Source organism: Amblyomma maculatum, chromosome 9, assembly GCF_055883805.1.
Source record: "Amblyomma maculatum isolate TAMU_Amacu chromosome 9, ASM5588380v1, whole genome shotgun sequence".
In the NCBI taxonomy this organism is placed as follows: Eukaryota; Metazoa; Arthropoda; class Arachnida; order Ixodida; family Ixodidae; genus Amblyomma; species Amblyomma maculatum.
Window position 1 is genome coordinate 58,049,221 of NC_139352.1, and position 16,972 is coordinate 58,066,192.

General features: G+C 43.7%; 1 protein-coding gene across 1 annotated transcript in view; it reads right to left on the minus strand.

Moving 5' to 3' along the window:
• The window catches only part of LOC146179122 (uncharacterized), a 37,830-nt gene extending 27,990 nt beyond the window's left edge, over positions 1-9,840 (minus strand). Inside the window, exon 1 of the mRNA XM_084580116.1 lies at positions 9,758-9,840. Within this exon, the coding sequence (XP_084436242.1) occupies positions 9,758-9,775 (18 nt within the window). The 5' untranslated portion in view covers positions 9,776-9,840. The remainder of the gene's footprint in view (positions 1-9,757) is intronic.
• Between the last annotated feature and the right edge of the window lie 7,132 nt (positions 9,841-16,972).

Genomic DNA, 16,972 nt, shown 5'->3' on the forward strand with positions numbered 1-16,972 from the left:
GGCTTTTCCTTTTAGCTTTGTCTGCTAGGCACTTTCCGAAATCCTCCTCCCTCGTCGCCGACAGTCCCACTTCCTGGAGAATCCGTGTTCTTGACGCTCTCGTCCCTGCACAAGTCCACAGCAGGTGGCGAGCATCCACCTCTGCAGCCGGTGTTGAACATTTCTGGCAGGTAGTCGATCCTATGTCTTGGGAGTCCCATCGGCATTTGACCGATGGTGTAAGGGCTCCCCAGCTCTTATCATTCTAATGAATGCCTCCTCCAGACTAGTTAAGTTATGAGGGAGGAGGTAAGTTCACGGCGGGATGAGGACACGTGTACTTTTCCGCCAAGAGGATGCTAGGATGGGGATAACAGAGCGGGCATCAAAAGGTAGCTTGGTGGGGGCCGCATCAAAGTTTGGAATTTGGTATGCGAGGCTTTCAACGTTTATCGGCTCAGCGTTCTCAGCATTATCTTGCATACAGTGCATCTGGAAGTGTGTGTTTGCTTCCTTATTAAGTGTATAGGTCTCCTGGGTTACGCAAAGTGTCTTTTCAACTTTTTTCAGTTGTTTTATGGCGGCTAAGCAGTTTGTATAGATGTGGGCTTCTGTTATGGATATTATTTAATTCATGGCCTTCATTGCATCCCGGATTGCATAGAGTTACACCACAAGCGGGTTCGGATGTTTTGTTTCGTATTCAATATGTACGTTTAGCTCTTCGTGAGTCGGGCTGGTAGCTGCTGTTCTGCTGCCATTTTCTTTAATCGGAGCATCTGTATTTCATAAAATACAGGTTCCCGGGAGTACATCAACCTGAGGGCGAGACGCCGGCTTATCTTTACGACGTAGCTTAGTCTTTTTTTTTTTTCGTCGTAATAGTTGCGAACTCTCATGGAGGGGGTTAGCCATTGCCGGTGTTTGCCTTTTTGCCGCATTTGTCAAGGATGTCATGGATATAATATATTTTCGTTTCATATTTCTTGCTGCCTCTCGCTGTTCAATGAACTCTGTCAGTGTGTTGGGCTGCGCATATTCCCGAAGAATAGGAGGGAAGTAAGTTCTGGTAAGGCAGTGATTCGTATAACTGCGCCTTCATAATTGCGGTCTGCATTAGATACCACTTTAATTGAGGGAATTATTTCTGGAGCGTCTCCACAAGAAGAAAGAGTTTGACGAATGATTCACGTAATAATGCGTTCCAATTAATGCGGCAAGTTCCCTAGTGTAGGATGCGGCTTCTATCGGTGGTGGGAATTCCAGCCTTAACTGAATACGCCTCCCGAATTCCCGTGATGCTAACAGCTCTCCATGCAGACAACACGAATAACTTCGAAAACTTGGGTCATAGCGTTGCGTTTGAATAGACCAAAAGTGTCTACCAAGGAAGCCTTCCATTAGGTCTGAAGCAATGAAAGAATTGAAGTCATCAGTCCATTCAGAGAGCCTGCATCCTAAAATTATGGTAAGCCTAATTTTTATAATAAGCAATTCATTAAGTTGAAATCCTTTCCGGCCTCAGGAGCCCCGTCACAGGGTCGAGTGGACGGAAGCGTTGAATTACTTGTGTGGACGGATGTGAAGTAATACCTAGAACAAACGTCTCTGGGTATAGACACAAATCTTTAAATCTTGATATAAATTTACATGGACCTGTGGAGATATTTCCTAGCCCTAAAGACTAAAATATAGACTTACGGATAGTTTGTTCCTCCAAAGTCCTCACGGCATTTCTAATAAGCCAATGTAGAGATTAGCTAGGGTGATGCCGTCGAGCCTCCACCTACTGCGTTGCGATACCAGAGGCAGAAGGGATTAATGCTACGCTAATCCAATAACCAAACACACCAAGCAGCAGCCAAGTAGCGATCTTGAATAAGTTTGCACCGTGTTATGTTATAGGGATATCTTCACACAAAATAAACAGAGCAGTAGCCATCAGGTGACGTGGGCGCCTATGGCTACCAACTAATATAGAGTGAATACGAAGACACATGCGAGTGTGCAGTGTGCAGTGGCGGCTTCACGATGGCATTCTTAAGGTTTTAAATGAGCAACAGAATCAACGGATGATTTCTGTGGTGCATTGCATGATCACTGACGCTCCAACAACGAGACAATGTCTCTAAGATATGGTCGAACCGAACTTTGGGCATAGCTTTCGCATTACAGCTCGTAAGGATATTAGAGGGACACCTTACATTTTAAGGCTGCGATTTACTGTTTATCGAAACAGGAAAAAGTGGTTTTAGCGTGTGCATCCTTCATTTTTTTTTGTCCTTTTCATTGTTTTTTCACTATAATGGGTAATGAATATCAACCCTGGCTGCAACGAAGAGCGCCGTGGTTGAAGTTCCCTGTGCGCGCGTTGCACTGTAGGTGATTGAAGCACGAAAGGGGAACTTAAATTCATACTGCAGGCTGTTTATCCCGAAAGTAATAATAATAATAATAATTGGTTCACAGGAAGGGAAAGGCGCAGTATCTGTCGCACTTACTCTGTGGACACCTGAACCGCGCCGTAAGGGAAGGGATGAAGGTGGGGGTGAAAGTGGAAAGAGAGAAAGGGGAGCCGTAGTGGAGGGCTACGGAGTAATTTCGACCCCTTGGGGATCTTTAACGTGCGCTGACATCGCACAGCACACGGACGCCACTTCGTTTCGCCTCCATCGAAACACAGCCGCCGAGGTCGGGTTCGAGCCCGGGAACTCCGCACAGTAGTCGGGCGTCTTACCATTGCACCACCCCGGCGGGGCACCTGAAAGTAGTCATTTCGAAGTTCTGTCGGGCCTGATCTCGTTGAAAGATTTCCCGGCATGTGTTGAAAGTAGCCATTTCGAAATTCTGTCGGGCCTGATCTCGTTGAAAGATTTCCCGGCATGTGCAACAGCTCTAAATTTAGAGCCCAAGTAATCACTCGGTAGATGTGGAAACTGTTTCAGTACATGCGAAAGCTGGTTTCAAGGAGGTGGCTTGGGATGGTGCCCGTCAATAGGAAACGATGTCTGAAACATTCTAAACAGATCCAACAATCTAGTGGCGTTAAGTACAGCTTGAAGGCAGATGGCGCCACATTCAAGAAAGAGCATGTGCTCGCCATTTAATCAGGCATGAAAAAGGGCTGGACTCAATCGGAAATATTTTAAAGTTCCATAAGAATCTTGACCGGCGTCCCGATTTATATAATCCATGTCTAGCAATTAGTACCTAATCCCGCAAATTGATGAAGGAACGATATATAGGAGAATCCCCTTTGCACGTTTTGATAGCAGTTTCCCCCTTGACCGACCATTGCTGATACAGCTATTTCTTGTTTGATACCTTGTTAAATGAAATCACAATTTTGTTTTTGTTTTTTTACTTATTCTGCACGTCTAGCCTTATATAACCTCCCTGTTCTCAGCTACTGTTTTACAATCGATTTTGCTGACCTCCACCAGGGACTCATTCACATGACCATTGTTAAATATGAGCACTAGAGCCTCAGAGATATAGACTGTCCCTGCATCGACATCTGAATCAACACCGCTACATTCGATTACAAGTGTCTCTTGGATTCACCACACTTCACATGTGTCATCTACTCGGCTATCTTTTTTCTTTCAGCTTCGAAGAGCAGGGAATTACCTCTAGAGTTGTCGTAAAATGATGCCTTTCTGATTTCCATTTTCCTATATCGCTACAGTTCTACATTCTGGTTTTGTCTGTTGAATTAAACCGTGAATTAAAGCATGAATTAAAGCTCATTTGGCGTGAAATGCTTTTAGCTGCCGTTGATGGCGGCCCTAATTGCGCGTCGAAATAAAACTCAAAGCCAACATCCGGGCACCGATTCTTCATCAGCCACCGATTTTCCTTCAATCGGGCACCGAACCAGATTTCACGAGACGAGTTCGCTATCTCAGGCTTGCACGCCATCCTTAATATTGTGCTAAGGTGCCACACACTGGCGAGTGGAACGTCGCTTGACGAAAGAGGTCTAGGCAGCAACCATTCATAAAGCGTTCATGCATGCATTTCGAAGTACGTGTCACTGTGTCTCCATCTCTTTTAGCATGCGGTTGTATAGACGCTTGGGCAGCACTCGAGCATGCAGCTTCTTATATGTTGTTTTCAGGCCAGCGTCTGTTCTTTCCGCGTACGCATCTGCATCATTCTGCATTTTAATGCCTCCATCGTCATATCTGCTTATGCCGAGTAATGCAGCCTGGTGCAAGGAGAAGTAGGAAACGTCTTGCGGAAACAAATCATTTTGCGAGCAAGAGCTGCTCACCTCTACCGACAACGCCATGAATATGCAGCCGCTCATGAAAGTGACATGACTGCCACGGACCGTAACTGCCTACATAAGGGTGCAAATGGCAGGCAATCTCTTCGAATTGGGAAGAAAACCATACCATAAAGACTCTACGCTCTACCTACTTGGCGTACGAAGAGCTCGTGGTGTGGTGTGCTGTGCACTTGACACATTTCAAGATCATCGCTAGTGTCATGTATAAACAATGTTCCATGACCGCAATCATTTCAGCTTACATCTAGACTCGATTGCAGGAGAGGCAGCAATTTTCCTCCTTCTATGTATGTAACCTATTGTTGCAGGATTTTAATTTCTCCTTCTTTCATTCCTGCTCACATACTTCCTATAGTTTTCACTCCTTTTTGCCCATTGCTAATCAAGCTCTTTAGTATAGTGAATAAATACATTAGCTGCTCACTTTATGTCATGCAGTTTTTTTTTACTGCGAGTTGCTCTCGAAGCCGAATTTATTTGTTTCTTCCTGGCCGCGACCGTTACCTCACCAGAGCCGCGCCTTTTGATTTCAGTTATTTACAGTTGTTCATTTTCACCTATTCTATCAACACCGCTTTCGAATGTAAAATTGAATTAGCCGCACCCGAGTGCTATGACGTCAGCGTGCCACAGCTACCGGTGTCACAAAATCGGCACAGTTTTATTGAGTCAGCGCAATGCGAAGGAAGCCCGCGCGACATCTGCGTAGGGAGTTCCAGAAACTTATAGAAACGTCTCCTTCTCCGCACGAGGAGAACTCGTAGCGTTCTGCGCATCAGCGTCACCCCCCTAATCACCCGGCGGCGATGGTGACTCGCCCGGCCGGGGAAGCAACCGGATCCCTCTAGAAGGTTCGGCGGAAGCTGACCAATAGTGATGCGCATTTCGGCAGACGGATACGACTGTGCAAAGCAAAAGTTACGGGTATGTGCTCGCCGGCTTTGGCTCGTTGTAACTGACAGACCTGTGCACACTCTATTTATTGAGGTCGCGTCGCTTGAGACAGCAAGCCAGTGTAAGAGCGAGTGTTGCAGTGCTATTTCTCGGCTCCCGGGGTAAACCCGCTTTCCGGCAAACCTGCCAGATCTGCTAGGGAGTGGCGCTTCCTCCACGCGGACAGTGGAAGCTGAAGGTGTCTGTAGACGCGGCATACTATCGCATGAACTTTGAGCGTCCTCGGTTCTAAAGGGCCACGCCTGTGCGGCCACGACCCCATTGAATCCTTTAACCTACTCGATGTATCCGTTTAGCAGCGTGTCGGCTGAAGGTGAGCGTTCACTACAGGTTCAGTAAACAATGTTGACATACAATCCCAGTTACTCGAATTTTTTTAGGCGTTTGAGCCAGGTTTGAGCCTCAGCAAAGGTCCATCCGCCCACTTTAAGCTAAAAGACGAGGCTGTCCTAAAGTTCTGCAAAGCGCGTCAAATAACGTGAGCGTTACATTCAAACGCAGCTGATGGAATTAATCGGCTAGTAGAAAAAGATCTTCTCCTGCTTGTGCCGCCCTCTGAATGAACCACGCGCATAGTGCCAGTAGACAAAGGCAATCGCAGCATTAGGCTCTGTGGGGAATTCAAGGTCACAGTTAAACAAGCCTTCTATAATGCGAGTATATGCTTTTCAGTTTGGATAGTATCGTCATTAGCAGCAGCAGCAGGCGAACTTTATCCACTGCAAGGCAAAGTCCTCTTCCGAAATACTCCATTTAACCCGGTCCTGTGTTAGCATGCATCCACTTGACCACTGTGAACGTCTTAACCTTATCCGCCCATTTACCTTTCTGCTGCCACTTGCTACGCTTTCCTTCACTTGAAATACAGTTTGTTTACCTATGCGACCTTTGGTTTGCCTTTTTTTCCCCTGCATGTCATGTCCATGCCCATTTATTCTTCTTGATTTCCACTAGAATGTCAGTAACTCAAATGTTTTCTCTGACCCTACTTTGCACGCTTCCTATCTCTTAACGTGACGCCTAACATCTTTCCTTCCATAGCGCGCTGAGTTGTCCTCAACTTAGTCGAGTTTTCTTTAGCCTCCACGTTTCAGCCTCATAGGTAAGCACAGCTAAGTTGCAACTGTTGCATACTTTTCTCTGGCTTGTGGATTATATACTGGCTACGGCGATCGGGGGTGAATCTTTCACTACAAATGACCTCCGTGACGCGTACAACCCGCTTCCACTGGACAAAGGATTGCAGCTGATTGCAACCATGAACACGCTGAAGGATCTTTTCTGTTTTATTCGGCTACCATTCGGGGTTTAGTTGGCACCAGTGTTGTTCCAGAGATCTATAGAGACGGGTGCTGCAGGGTTTGCCAGGTGTGCAAGTCTATGTCAATGATGCCATCACTGCTGAAAAAAGAAATTACTGCGCCATCCTTTGCAATGTTCTCCCGAGTTTCTAAGGGTCGGGAGCGTGTTTGTATAAAGACAAGTACAAATTTCGACAGAGGGAAGTTGTATTTCTAGTTACCGAATTAGCTCTCACGGAGTGCAGCTGAAGAGGGGAAACATTAATGTCATCATTGAAGTCCGCGAGCCGCAGCCACAGCTGAAATACGGCAATTTTAAGGATTGTTCACTTGTTACTGCCAATTTCCCAACAACGCGCCTTCTGTAATGGCGGCGTTTGACGAGCTTCCGTGCACAAATGCCAAATTACGACGGGACCACTAGCAGCAGGGTGCCTTTTACGAGATAAAAGCTCTTCTCAAAGAAGCTAAATGGCTAGCCCGTTTTGGCGGCGATAAGCTACTTGTTTTCAAATACAACGCATCGGCGATAGGAATCGGCGCGCAATGATTACTTTAATATAGAAGGAGTTAACCAAACTGCGAAAACTAATAGAGAAAGGTTGGACAGAGCATTTGGGGAGACGTAGATTTCGGTCTCCTTTAACAAAAGCGACGAGTTGATTGTCATTCATGGGCAAGTGTACTGGGGCCACCGCGTGGTAGTGCCCACCGAGGATAGAGCAGCAATGCTACACTTTATGCGTGACACGCATTAAGAAACCGGGGCGATGAAAGCACCTGCGAGCTCATTATTTTGGTACCAGGGCATGGATACAGACTTAAAGTGACATAAAGTTGCCGACCAATTGTCGTAAAAGTGCAGCGTTAGCGATGAAGGCGGTTGGTGGAGTGTCGAAAAAAATTAGGATTAAGCCAGAGAGTCGTGAAGGGAAATAGGGATTACCTTGAACAAAGTAGTGCTTCAGTTGGGAGTATGATAATGTAGCACGACTATAATGTCATGAAATTGAAGAACATAGAGACGCTTGATTTCCCTACTCCAAAAATTTTATATTTTTCACTCTAATTAATGAGTAATGGAAACAGACTTAGAGGCTGTATTACCCTCCAGGAAAGTCATATTGCGTAAGGTTCCAGGTTATTTTTCAGCTTTTTGATACAATGCGTTTTCTTTCTACTCATGAGACTTGATAAAAACTTCGTTTCAACCTTGTGAAACCGAGTAGGACCTGCAAACCATTTTGCACACAGGCGGCGTTTGAGAGAGATCGTGACGTGCAATGCACTGATTGAGAGTGTGCAGTTTAACACGCGAGGTAACAGGCTGTGAAAATAGCTTCGAGGTCCTGTACTTGCTTCCCTTGGAAACTCCTAGTTTCAAATGCTTCCCATTCCGACAAGGATTTCCCCTGAGCGCACCAGATGCTTCAGGTAGTATTTGCGGTTAGGTGAACCATTTTAGGGCTCTCACACAAAAACAGCAAGTTATACATGAGCTCTGCCTTTAAAGGCTTCACGCGATATATTTAACGTTCCGTCTCTGGAACCTGTTGTTGATCGTAGTTCCTAAATATCCGGTTTGTCAGCCACTTATCCCATTTTATTGCCTCGATGATATCACGCATAGTCATTGTTAGCATGCAATAAAGAGGCACCTATTTATGAGAGAAGCAACCCGGCAGAAATAGCTGCAAAGCCGCTCTTCATCAAAGCCGTGTGGACATTCCTGCGTGTCCTTGTGGAATTCTGACCAGTTTGCGAACTGCCACTTAAAATCCCTGGACCCTGATCTGAAGCTCCGTCTTCCACCTGGCCTACCCCGATGTGAAGAAACTTTGCTGTGCCGCCTGTGGGTTGGTGTAGCATTTACAAACTCTTATTCTTTTGTGATAGTGTGATAGGCATAACAAATAGCCCTGCATATACAAACTGCGGATGCGACGAGACTATAAGGCACATTCTTTGTGAGTGCCCCCAATACAGCGAGGAACGACGGTGTCTATGTCATGCGCTGGAGCGTCTAGATGGATGGCCACTGACTGAAATTAAGATTCTAGGCCCCTGGCCACGGCGACGATCATCTGCGGTGAAGGCCTCCCAGGCACTGCTCCGCTTTATGAAAAGCACAGGACTGATCGAAAGGATATTATTTTTTATGTTACGTGATATTACTGTAACGTGATGGGATGTGACATGTCTGTGATGTGACTGTACTGTCTTCACTCATCCCTCTCTCACCCACAACTTTTGTACCCACCTACCCCTATCCCCCAGTGCAGGGTAGCAAACCAGTTCCTTTACCGGTTAACCTCCGTGCCTTTCCTTCTCATCTTCCTCCTCCTAACCGTAGCTTGTCTTACTCATCGCCCAAGCATCCCGAAAAGCTCGAATCCCATCTCGCCCTACACTCTCAAAGAAGAAGCTTGAGTTTAAGCTCCTACCGTATTAAATGGTTTTGTGACGTGGCACAACCCATTGTCTACTCAGTACCTGGCCATGTCACCTGCCAGTTTTCGATTACAACTCCGACAATCTGCGAAATAAATTATCTCGTCGTACAGAGTGCTCGTAAGCATAAACAGCGTTGGTGTTAATGCGTAGAAAATTCTATAAAGTTTTCTTCAAACTGTGTAATGCCCCCAGAGTCCCTTTCCACATTAAGTGATTTACATTTCGTTATGTAGAGGTGATTTTTTTTCGTGCTTGACACCGCACTTAGCGCCCTCAGCATTCGATGCTTCTCAAGGTGGGGAACATACATAGAAAAAGAGTCAAAAGCCACTGTCGCAAAGGAATGTTTTGTGTCAGTGGTGGTTGGGTCTTGTTTTTTGTATGTCATAACGAAGCCCCTTATTTTCTCATCAAGGTGGAGAAGCGATATGAACAGTTACAGCTTGCCATATTTTGGACAGCGCTATTAGGTACCGTGCGATTCAGAGCTCCTTTATATATCATTCGTAGAGTATCACACTTGAAAGCTTGTCCTTTGTCCAAAACGAAACCATATTGGAGTCTATCATTACGTTACGTTCATCGCTTTTATGCCCCCAGGCAATCAGCTGCACTTAAAAACTTAAGAACGTCGGAGTGTTGTGGTAACACTAACATAGCAAAGTTACAGCAATATTCACCTTCAGAAACTTTCTGCATACGCCTGCCGCAGTATAAGCTAATGTAGTAGAGACGCCGTGACGCAAGGCTGAATACATAATCAATTTGCTCCTACCTTTTTCATCATATTCATTTCGGTTTTTTGGTCTTGTCTCTTTGGATATCGGTCAGCATCGCTGATATTTTCAGCTGGAATAAACGAGACTGCAGAGCGCAGGTATTTTAGGCCACCACATGATTTCTCATTTAAAAGCTCATGTAACATCCGTCAACAAAATATATGTTTAGAATATTTAGCTTGATATTCGTTATATATTTGAAACTTACTTTAAATTTTGAATGGGCTCAAATCATGAAGGAAATGGTTTTCTTAAATTGTTTGCAGTTTATTCGAAATATTTCAATATTTGTCACAAACACCACTTCTGAAAGAACATTTTGAGCATTTTTCGAAAACGTTAAAGAATATATGGGCATTTCTTGGTAATAAAATATTAAGTCCTTTTTTTGAATATTAAATTAATTCTTCTAGTGTATACTGAAACCTTGATCGATATTCGAAATATATATTTCTTATTTGTCACGAATACTACACATGAAGTATGCTTGGAGCATATGTTTCTAATACGCAAGAATATATCTGTAGATTTTGCACGAAGGCAATGAATTAAGAAAGTGCTTTTGTAAATATGAATTTTTTTTTTCTGAAGTATAATTCAACGGAAGTGTAGTCCTCAGAATCATATTTGCAGCACTTTACATGCTGTCGTATCGAAGCGCAGTGCTTAAAGCATACTTCGGTCTATCAACAGAAAACACGCTTTGTTTACTGCTTGGGCTGTCGTTTATAACAGCGCAGGCTGGCCTCCTGGTGGTGCATGTCAATGTGACCTGCACCACTCGTAAGCCAGCCTGGCAAATTCATTGATAAAAGAGACCAGCAGTCATAATAAGTTAAAACACCTTTACCGTACTACTACACCTTTAACGTACTACTCCGTACTACACCTTTAACGTAGCTACTTCGCCGTGTGCGCGTGTTTGACCTTGAACCGAGGAGGAACCACGTGGCAGCTATGACGTCACTCAGCCAGTGCAATCGGGGTAACAGTGCGCTAGCCTCTGTCTATAGTCACGCGCAAGCCGTCATGCCACTCAACCGCACCTAGACTAGAGTCGTGCCGCTCGCTCTGTCTATAGACTCTGTGCTGTTGAAAGTAAAGACGAAGCTCCACCTTGGCCCGAGCTGACGCGCTCGTGTAAGCGCTCAGGCAGATGTTTCTATAAGTGGCATAGACGAGACGGCCTATGGCGTTCTTCTTTGATTCCGCCATATCTGTTGGTGCTGAAACCCGTGAATGAACCATGGATCTTTATATGCCGGTTTAAATGCCGGCTAAATGCCCTTATCCGGTGCCAACAGATCTCAACAGCTATCGACAATTTAAAGGAAGCAATCGTCATAGATGACCCAGGTGAGACGCCTAGTGAACTGTCTACGTTTCAGAGGTAGCGAAGACGACAGGCTGAATCCAGTCATCTATTAGACGTAGCTTTAGGAGAGGCTACCGCAAAGACACGAAGAGAAGTGTTTCGAGCAAATGTGCTGCCGCTCTTGCTTTGGTTACTTTGGTTCAGGATGTTTAAAGATTTCCTATTTTTTTCCAAACCGTATTCGTATCCATAAAACGATAACGACATGCTCACTAGTGTCTCAGCTTCGAAGGATATTCAGTAGAGTCTTGTTAAGAAGTTGTCTCGTACAGTTAGCTTATCTGCGCAAAGTACAATGATGGAAGCAGAAAAACATTTTTTACACTCAATACTGATCGCGTCTAAGAATACAAAGACATTATTTACTCCTTTCTGCGACGACGTCTTGCATAAATGTTCGAAATGGCGAAGTGGTCGTGATAAATCCAGCTACTTGACCAAGATACGTACTTTATGAGTCACGAGAAATCATATGACACGTTTTGAGAGGCTGTATGGCTAGCGGCTCTGTGACAAGTTTTTATATAAACCAGGGAAAATGCTTACTCTATTGATATATTGAAGAGCTTATGCCGTCACCTAGAATTTCTGTCGCAAGCTAGCGTCTCACTTGAAGGATACATGTGTGCTATTTCTAACAAGAAAATATCTAGCGCCACCCGGAAAGCTGCACAGAGAATGGTTTCGCCATATATATGATGCGAAAACTCGCACAACTCTCGTCATAATGTTACGGACGAGGAAGAAGCGGCAGTGGCGCAGACAGAAGCGATGGCGCTAGGCCCACCGCGATTCATTGAAATCATCTCACGGTCATCGGTCATCCTCTCTGTGTTCATTGGCTTGCCACCCCGTAACAATATTTACGTCTGTCAACGATGATATTTATTTAAGCACAACACTTATTACAATGCCATCAATTTGTGTCAATATATTTGAACACACACGGAAACATAGAGACGCTTTATAGCGTAATGAGGCTAGCGAGGATTCGGCTTTAAATACCACATTATCTCGTTTAACAGATTTTGTAAACTCTATAGAAATTGGAACCGAAACGGAATCAAATTTTTTCTCAATACGTTCGTGAAAGTGTCCTCCTTTGGTTCCTTTAAAGAGGTGAAGACGCTTGATGTTCTTTTTTTTTTGAAGCAGTGATATCATTTTCTGTTACATGTTTGCATATTTTATCTTCAGTGTAGAAGTGTGCATCTTATTTCTGGCGCATTTTCAGTATATTCGAAGGATGCTACGAATTCATAATTCTGGCATATTATTCGTAAATTTTCTGATAGCATCTAATTGGTTCATAAGTAAACTACTAAAGCTTCGAAGGCAACCTGTCAATATAACGGTTCTCATTTCGAGCGTTTCTTAAAAGCCGGAAAGACTTAACTGTGTTTTTCGGGTGAGAGAAATACAGCATGTGGGCAATGTTGTGCTTCAATAAATTTAAAATGGTTTATTACTCCTAGCATCTATAGAATGTATCTATTCTGGTATTTAAATCTAACAAAATATATCATTAAACTAATAACTCTAACAATAAAATTTAGCACAAATGTTTTCTAAGGGGCCGCAACAAATAGTTCCCACGTCGATGACATAAACCGTCAATAGCCTGTGCTCTTATAACTTAAAGAGCAAAGAAAGCGCAACCTGCGAACATACCAATGGGAGCCATACGTCGCTAACATCAAATTAATAATACCAGTTCTTACTAGATTCATTCATTGAGCAATTGGAACAAAGCTTACGAGCAGTTTGCAAGTATTTTAAGGTAACACAGATAGCTATATTTCGTTCTTTTTAACATTGTGAAATGAAAGACTCATCCTTAACAACTGGTCGTATCCTGAACCTGCTGCCAGGTTACGTCTCAGAAACCGGACCCCTTTCTATATAGTTAAGAAGGGAGAAGCCTGCAATTACAATAAATTCATGTCTTACTAAAGTCGTAAACAAAACAGCTCAGACAGCTGAGAAAAGAATAAATTGCTTCTCAATTTCTTTACACTGATTGTCACACGGGCATCATCGGTAAAATGAGGAACAATGCAGTTGTGCGTAAGGTAACTAGATTGGTTTCGCTAGCCTTAAACTATACGACCTCTAATTTTCGGATAGGACATGGCCAACATAAAAGTGAACATTTTGTTAGCATTTATAATGAAGTCAATTTTCATAATGACCTCAATAAAGTTGAAAGCTTGACATCTCACAAAGAGGTAAATAAATGTCCGGTACTGAAGTTTTCTTCACGCTCAAAATAGAGTAATAGCATCTGATGCCAAGCGATTGCAAATAAAATTGTTGCAATAATATTTCGACAGTATTTTGTCATGCGCAACACATGTTACGAATTTGTTTGTCTCTACTGGCGCTACGTTCTAGTTGTATGTAGTGTGCAGTGTGTGTAAGAGCGTTTTTCTTACACAGAATAGCGAAGGTGGAACTCTGCTAAACCTAAGTAACCAAAGCTAAAGCGGGGGTACGCTTAGCTCGATCCGCCTCTCACCGCCTCTGGCGGTATCACCTTTGCGAGCTACCTCGACTGGATGATCGTATTCGGCCGGTCGTCCGTCTTGGCAATTTCTGAGACGCAGTCAGTTCACGAGACGTCTCACCTGAATCAACCATGTCGACTACTGCCGTTAAATTGTCGAGAGCTTCTGAAATCCGTTGGCACCAGCTGATGCAGCGAGGCTATCAGAGAGCGCAAGCGCTATGGCCACAGCTTAGCTGCCGTTGGGGGACGTCATTGTTGCCACGTGACTAAGAGGAAGTGAACGCGGTTACCTCGGTTTTGTCGAAAATGAGTGACGTCATAACTATCACGCGTTTTCTTCTCGGTCCAAGAAAAAAAAAGCGCACACTCGGCACGCGGCCAAGAAGCTACCGAGAGCAGTAGTAAAACCTTTAGACTGTAAAATGCTGAAAAACAAACCGATTCACTAAATACCAGTATCAACACTTCCAACACACTCTATGCTGAGTTACGCCGGAATAATGTTTTGTTGTAAATTCCAAACTCATATTTGGACGTGGTCCAAAACCGGTTTAGAGAATTCAAGAAATCTCGGTTACTGGGCCGGAATGAGCATATGTTGGAGAAGCTGAAAAAGGATGACTTAGTTGTTGTTATTGTATATTTATGAAAACTTTCCCACTTTATTATTTACAGTTTGTTGGAATGTCAGCTAGAAGAATATGCTTTTTGTTGAAGGGAAGTTTCATTCAAAAATGGTATAATTATTTCCGCACGTGATGTCTCTGTATTTCTTTTACTAGTGCAAGGTATACTTAAAATGCTTCTTGTACGCTAAGTATCCACTTATGTAGTGTGCTCGTACCTTGACCACTTCATTTATCTGACTACATCAATGGCATTTTGTCACTGCACTGCGTATGACATTGCTTATTATGTTCATTACATATATGTGTTATTATCGGAGGAGAATAGATATGAGTTTTTATGCGAAAAAAAACTGATTGTGAAAGTGATCTGGTAAATTGGCCATAATACCGTTAGAAATTATGGTGACAGTAATGAGGTTGCGATTTTAGTTCTAGATATAAACCAGTTCATTAGCATAAACTATACCTTTAACCCCTGGCCATTAAAAGCAGCAGCGTCGAAAATCTTACCACTTCCATGTAAAAAAATACTATTCGTAGGGTAAACCACATATTCCACTAGCTTCCAAACTATTTAAGGTATTTAGCCTGGTTTAGGAAATTAGCAGGTAGTGCCAATCAATACGATGCTTCTGATTTCCCATTCCCCATTTAAATATTGCCATAGCTAATCTAGATTGGTCTCTAATGCTACAACTATTTACAAGTGTACCAAACTAGATGTCGCAGAAATGTGTTTTGCGTCATAACGCTCCTCGCTCTTAGTGCAGCAATTGTTTCCTAAAGCAAACGTTTCCCATAATAACGACATTGTTTTACTATCGGTATCCATATCTTCAGCAGCAATGGCCTATAACAACACGTATTCTATTCAAACGCTCTCCAGATTAGAGATATAACTCCGAGATACGCAATGAGACGACGGAAGCCATGAGAAAATTTGAAATAAAACTACATTGAGTGTGCATATAAATTCGATGCCAGGGCATATCAGAAAACTTCTACACAAAAACATTTCCTTCCAATCCATCCCAAACCACAACTTTTGCCAAGCCTGTTCTAAACATAAACTAGATTTCCGGCTCCTATTGATCCTTTTACTTGAACATGTGGCGTAGAACAACCAGAACGATAGCGCTGATGTCCACAAATACATTTTATCAGGCCCGCTCAGTAAGGCGGCAATAAGACTGTGTGAAGCTAGAGTTCCATTTTGCCAGATTCTGAATCTGCGCTACTCGCGCCCCGCGCATGAGCTCACGTTTGTCGTCGTCTTCGGCCGGACTATCCTGGCACATGAAAAGAAGTTACAGGACCCATCGTCTAGCATGGAAGCCGTGAAAGCAACGAATGGCGAAGCACGGATGACTCTGTTGCGAAGAAAACACGGTGAGATGGACCAGTCGGTAAGGGGAGATATGGCACCGCAACCATCAAGTATTCAGAGTCGAAGTAGGCAGGTTTCAGGTAATCAATAGACACTATCTCCCCTGCCGTTGAGGAGCTGTGGAATGTAATTGAGTGCCCTTTTGAGGACCTTAAATGGACAGTCGTAAGAACACCCGACAAAGGGTCGGGAAACGTCGTGTGTGCCTGGAGAAGCCGCAGCGGTGTAGGTCTATTGAGAGCACCTTGGATTGAGAGCTCATCTCGAAGTGCAAGATGCAGCAACTGCGCCTGTCAGCGACGATCTTGTAGAGTAATAAAAATTCGGCTCTAATTATTGGCTGACGTACGTCCGTGAGTAAAACTACCTGTACGTCTGAGGTTAATGTCAAGTCACTGAAGTTTGACCGTAAGTCCGATTGGCTGATCAATTATCCTTTGAGAGCGATGAGAGGAGGAGAGGCAAGAGGAGATGCAAGAGTACCGCGGCGCTCGACCAATTGTATATTATTGTATATATTGAACAAGGTATGTTATTGTGGCACATATTTGGAAATCCTTTCCTTTGGATGTCATGGAGAAAAGATGCATACAATCTCATTTGTCCTATAGTTAGTGAAATACGTGCAACCGTTGACGATTTAAGCGCTGTATATATATGAAGCCGTAACATATTGAAGCCTTGATATCAAGCTTTGATGTCAAAATATTGAAACCGGTACCGACAAGAATTTGAGACATATTAGGGATAGTAAGTCTTACCGATATCCGGTCAAAGGGCAAATAGTGAGCAGTTTTCTTTTAAACGATTGCTCTACAATTTTGTGCTTTACGTGAAGATCGGGAAACAGCCCACGAACTGAGGCTAGGTCTAAAAAGGCGTCATGCTCCGCTGCTAGTAAAAGCAATTTTATTGCTACACGGTTCATAGTGTATATATAGCAAAGAAGCGAGAAAGCAAGCAAAACATAAAAACGAAGTGCAGTGGAGTCTTTAGTATGTTGCGTATTACCGTTACCCAAAAGCTTTCCGAGGGGAAGGACCGCTAACAAAGGATTAATACCTGTTACATAACTTGCTAATATTTATGTCAACCAGATGAGTCCAGCAACCTTGTGTGCATATTTTTGCCATGATTGCATTAAAGTAGCCACAGAGTCCTGCTCTAATCACTACGAGCAGCGAAGTCGTTGTGGCGTGAGTTGACACCTGAGTCAAGCGCCATTGCGCTAGCGATCATCGATGTGGTGTCCTGACTCACAAACGCAGTCGCGTTTGTGAGTCTCGCTGCTGGTCCCGACTATCTTATTCG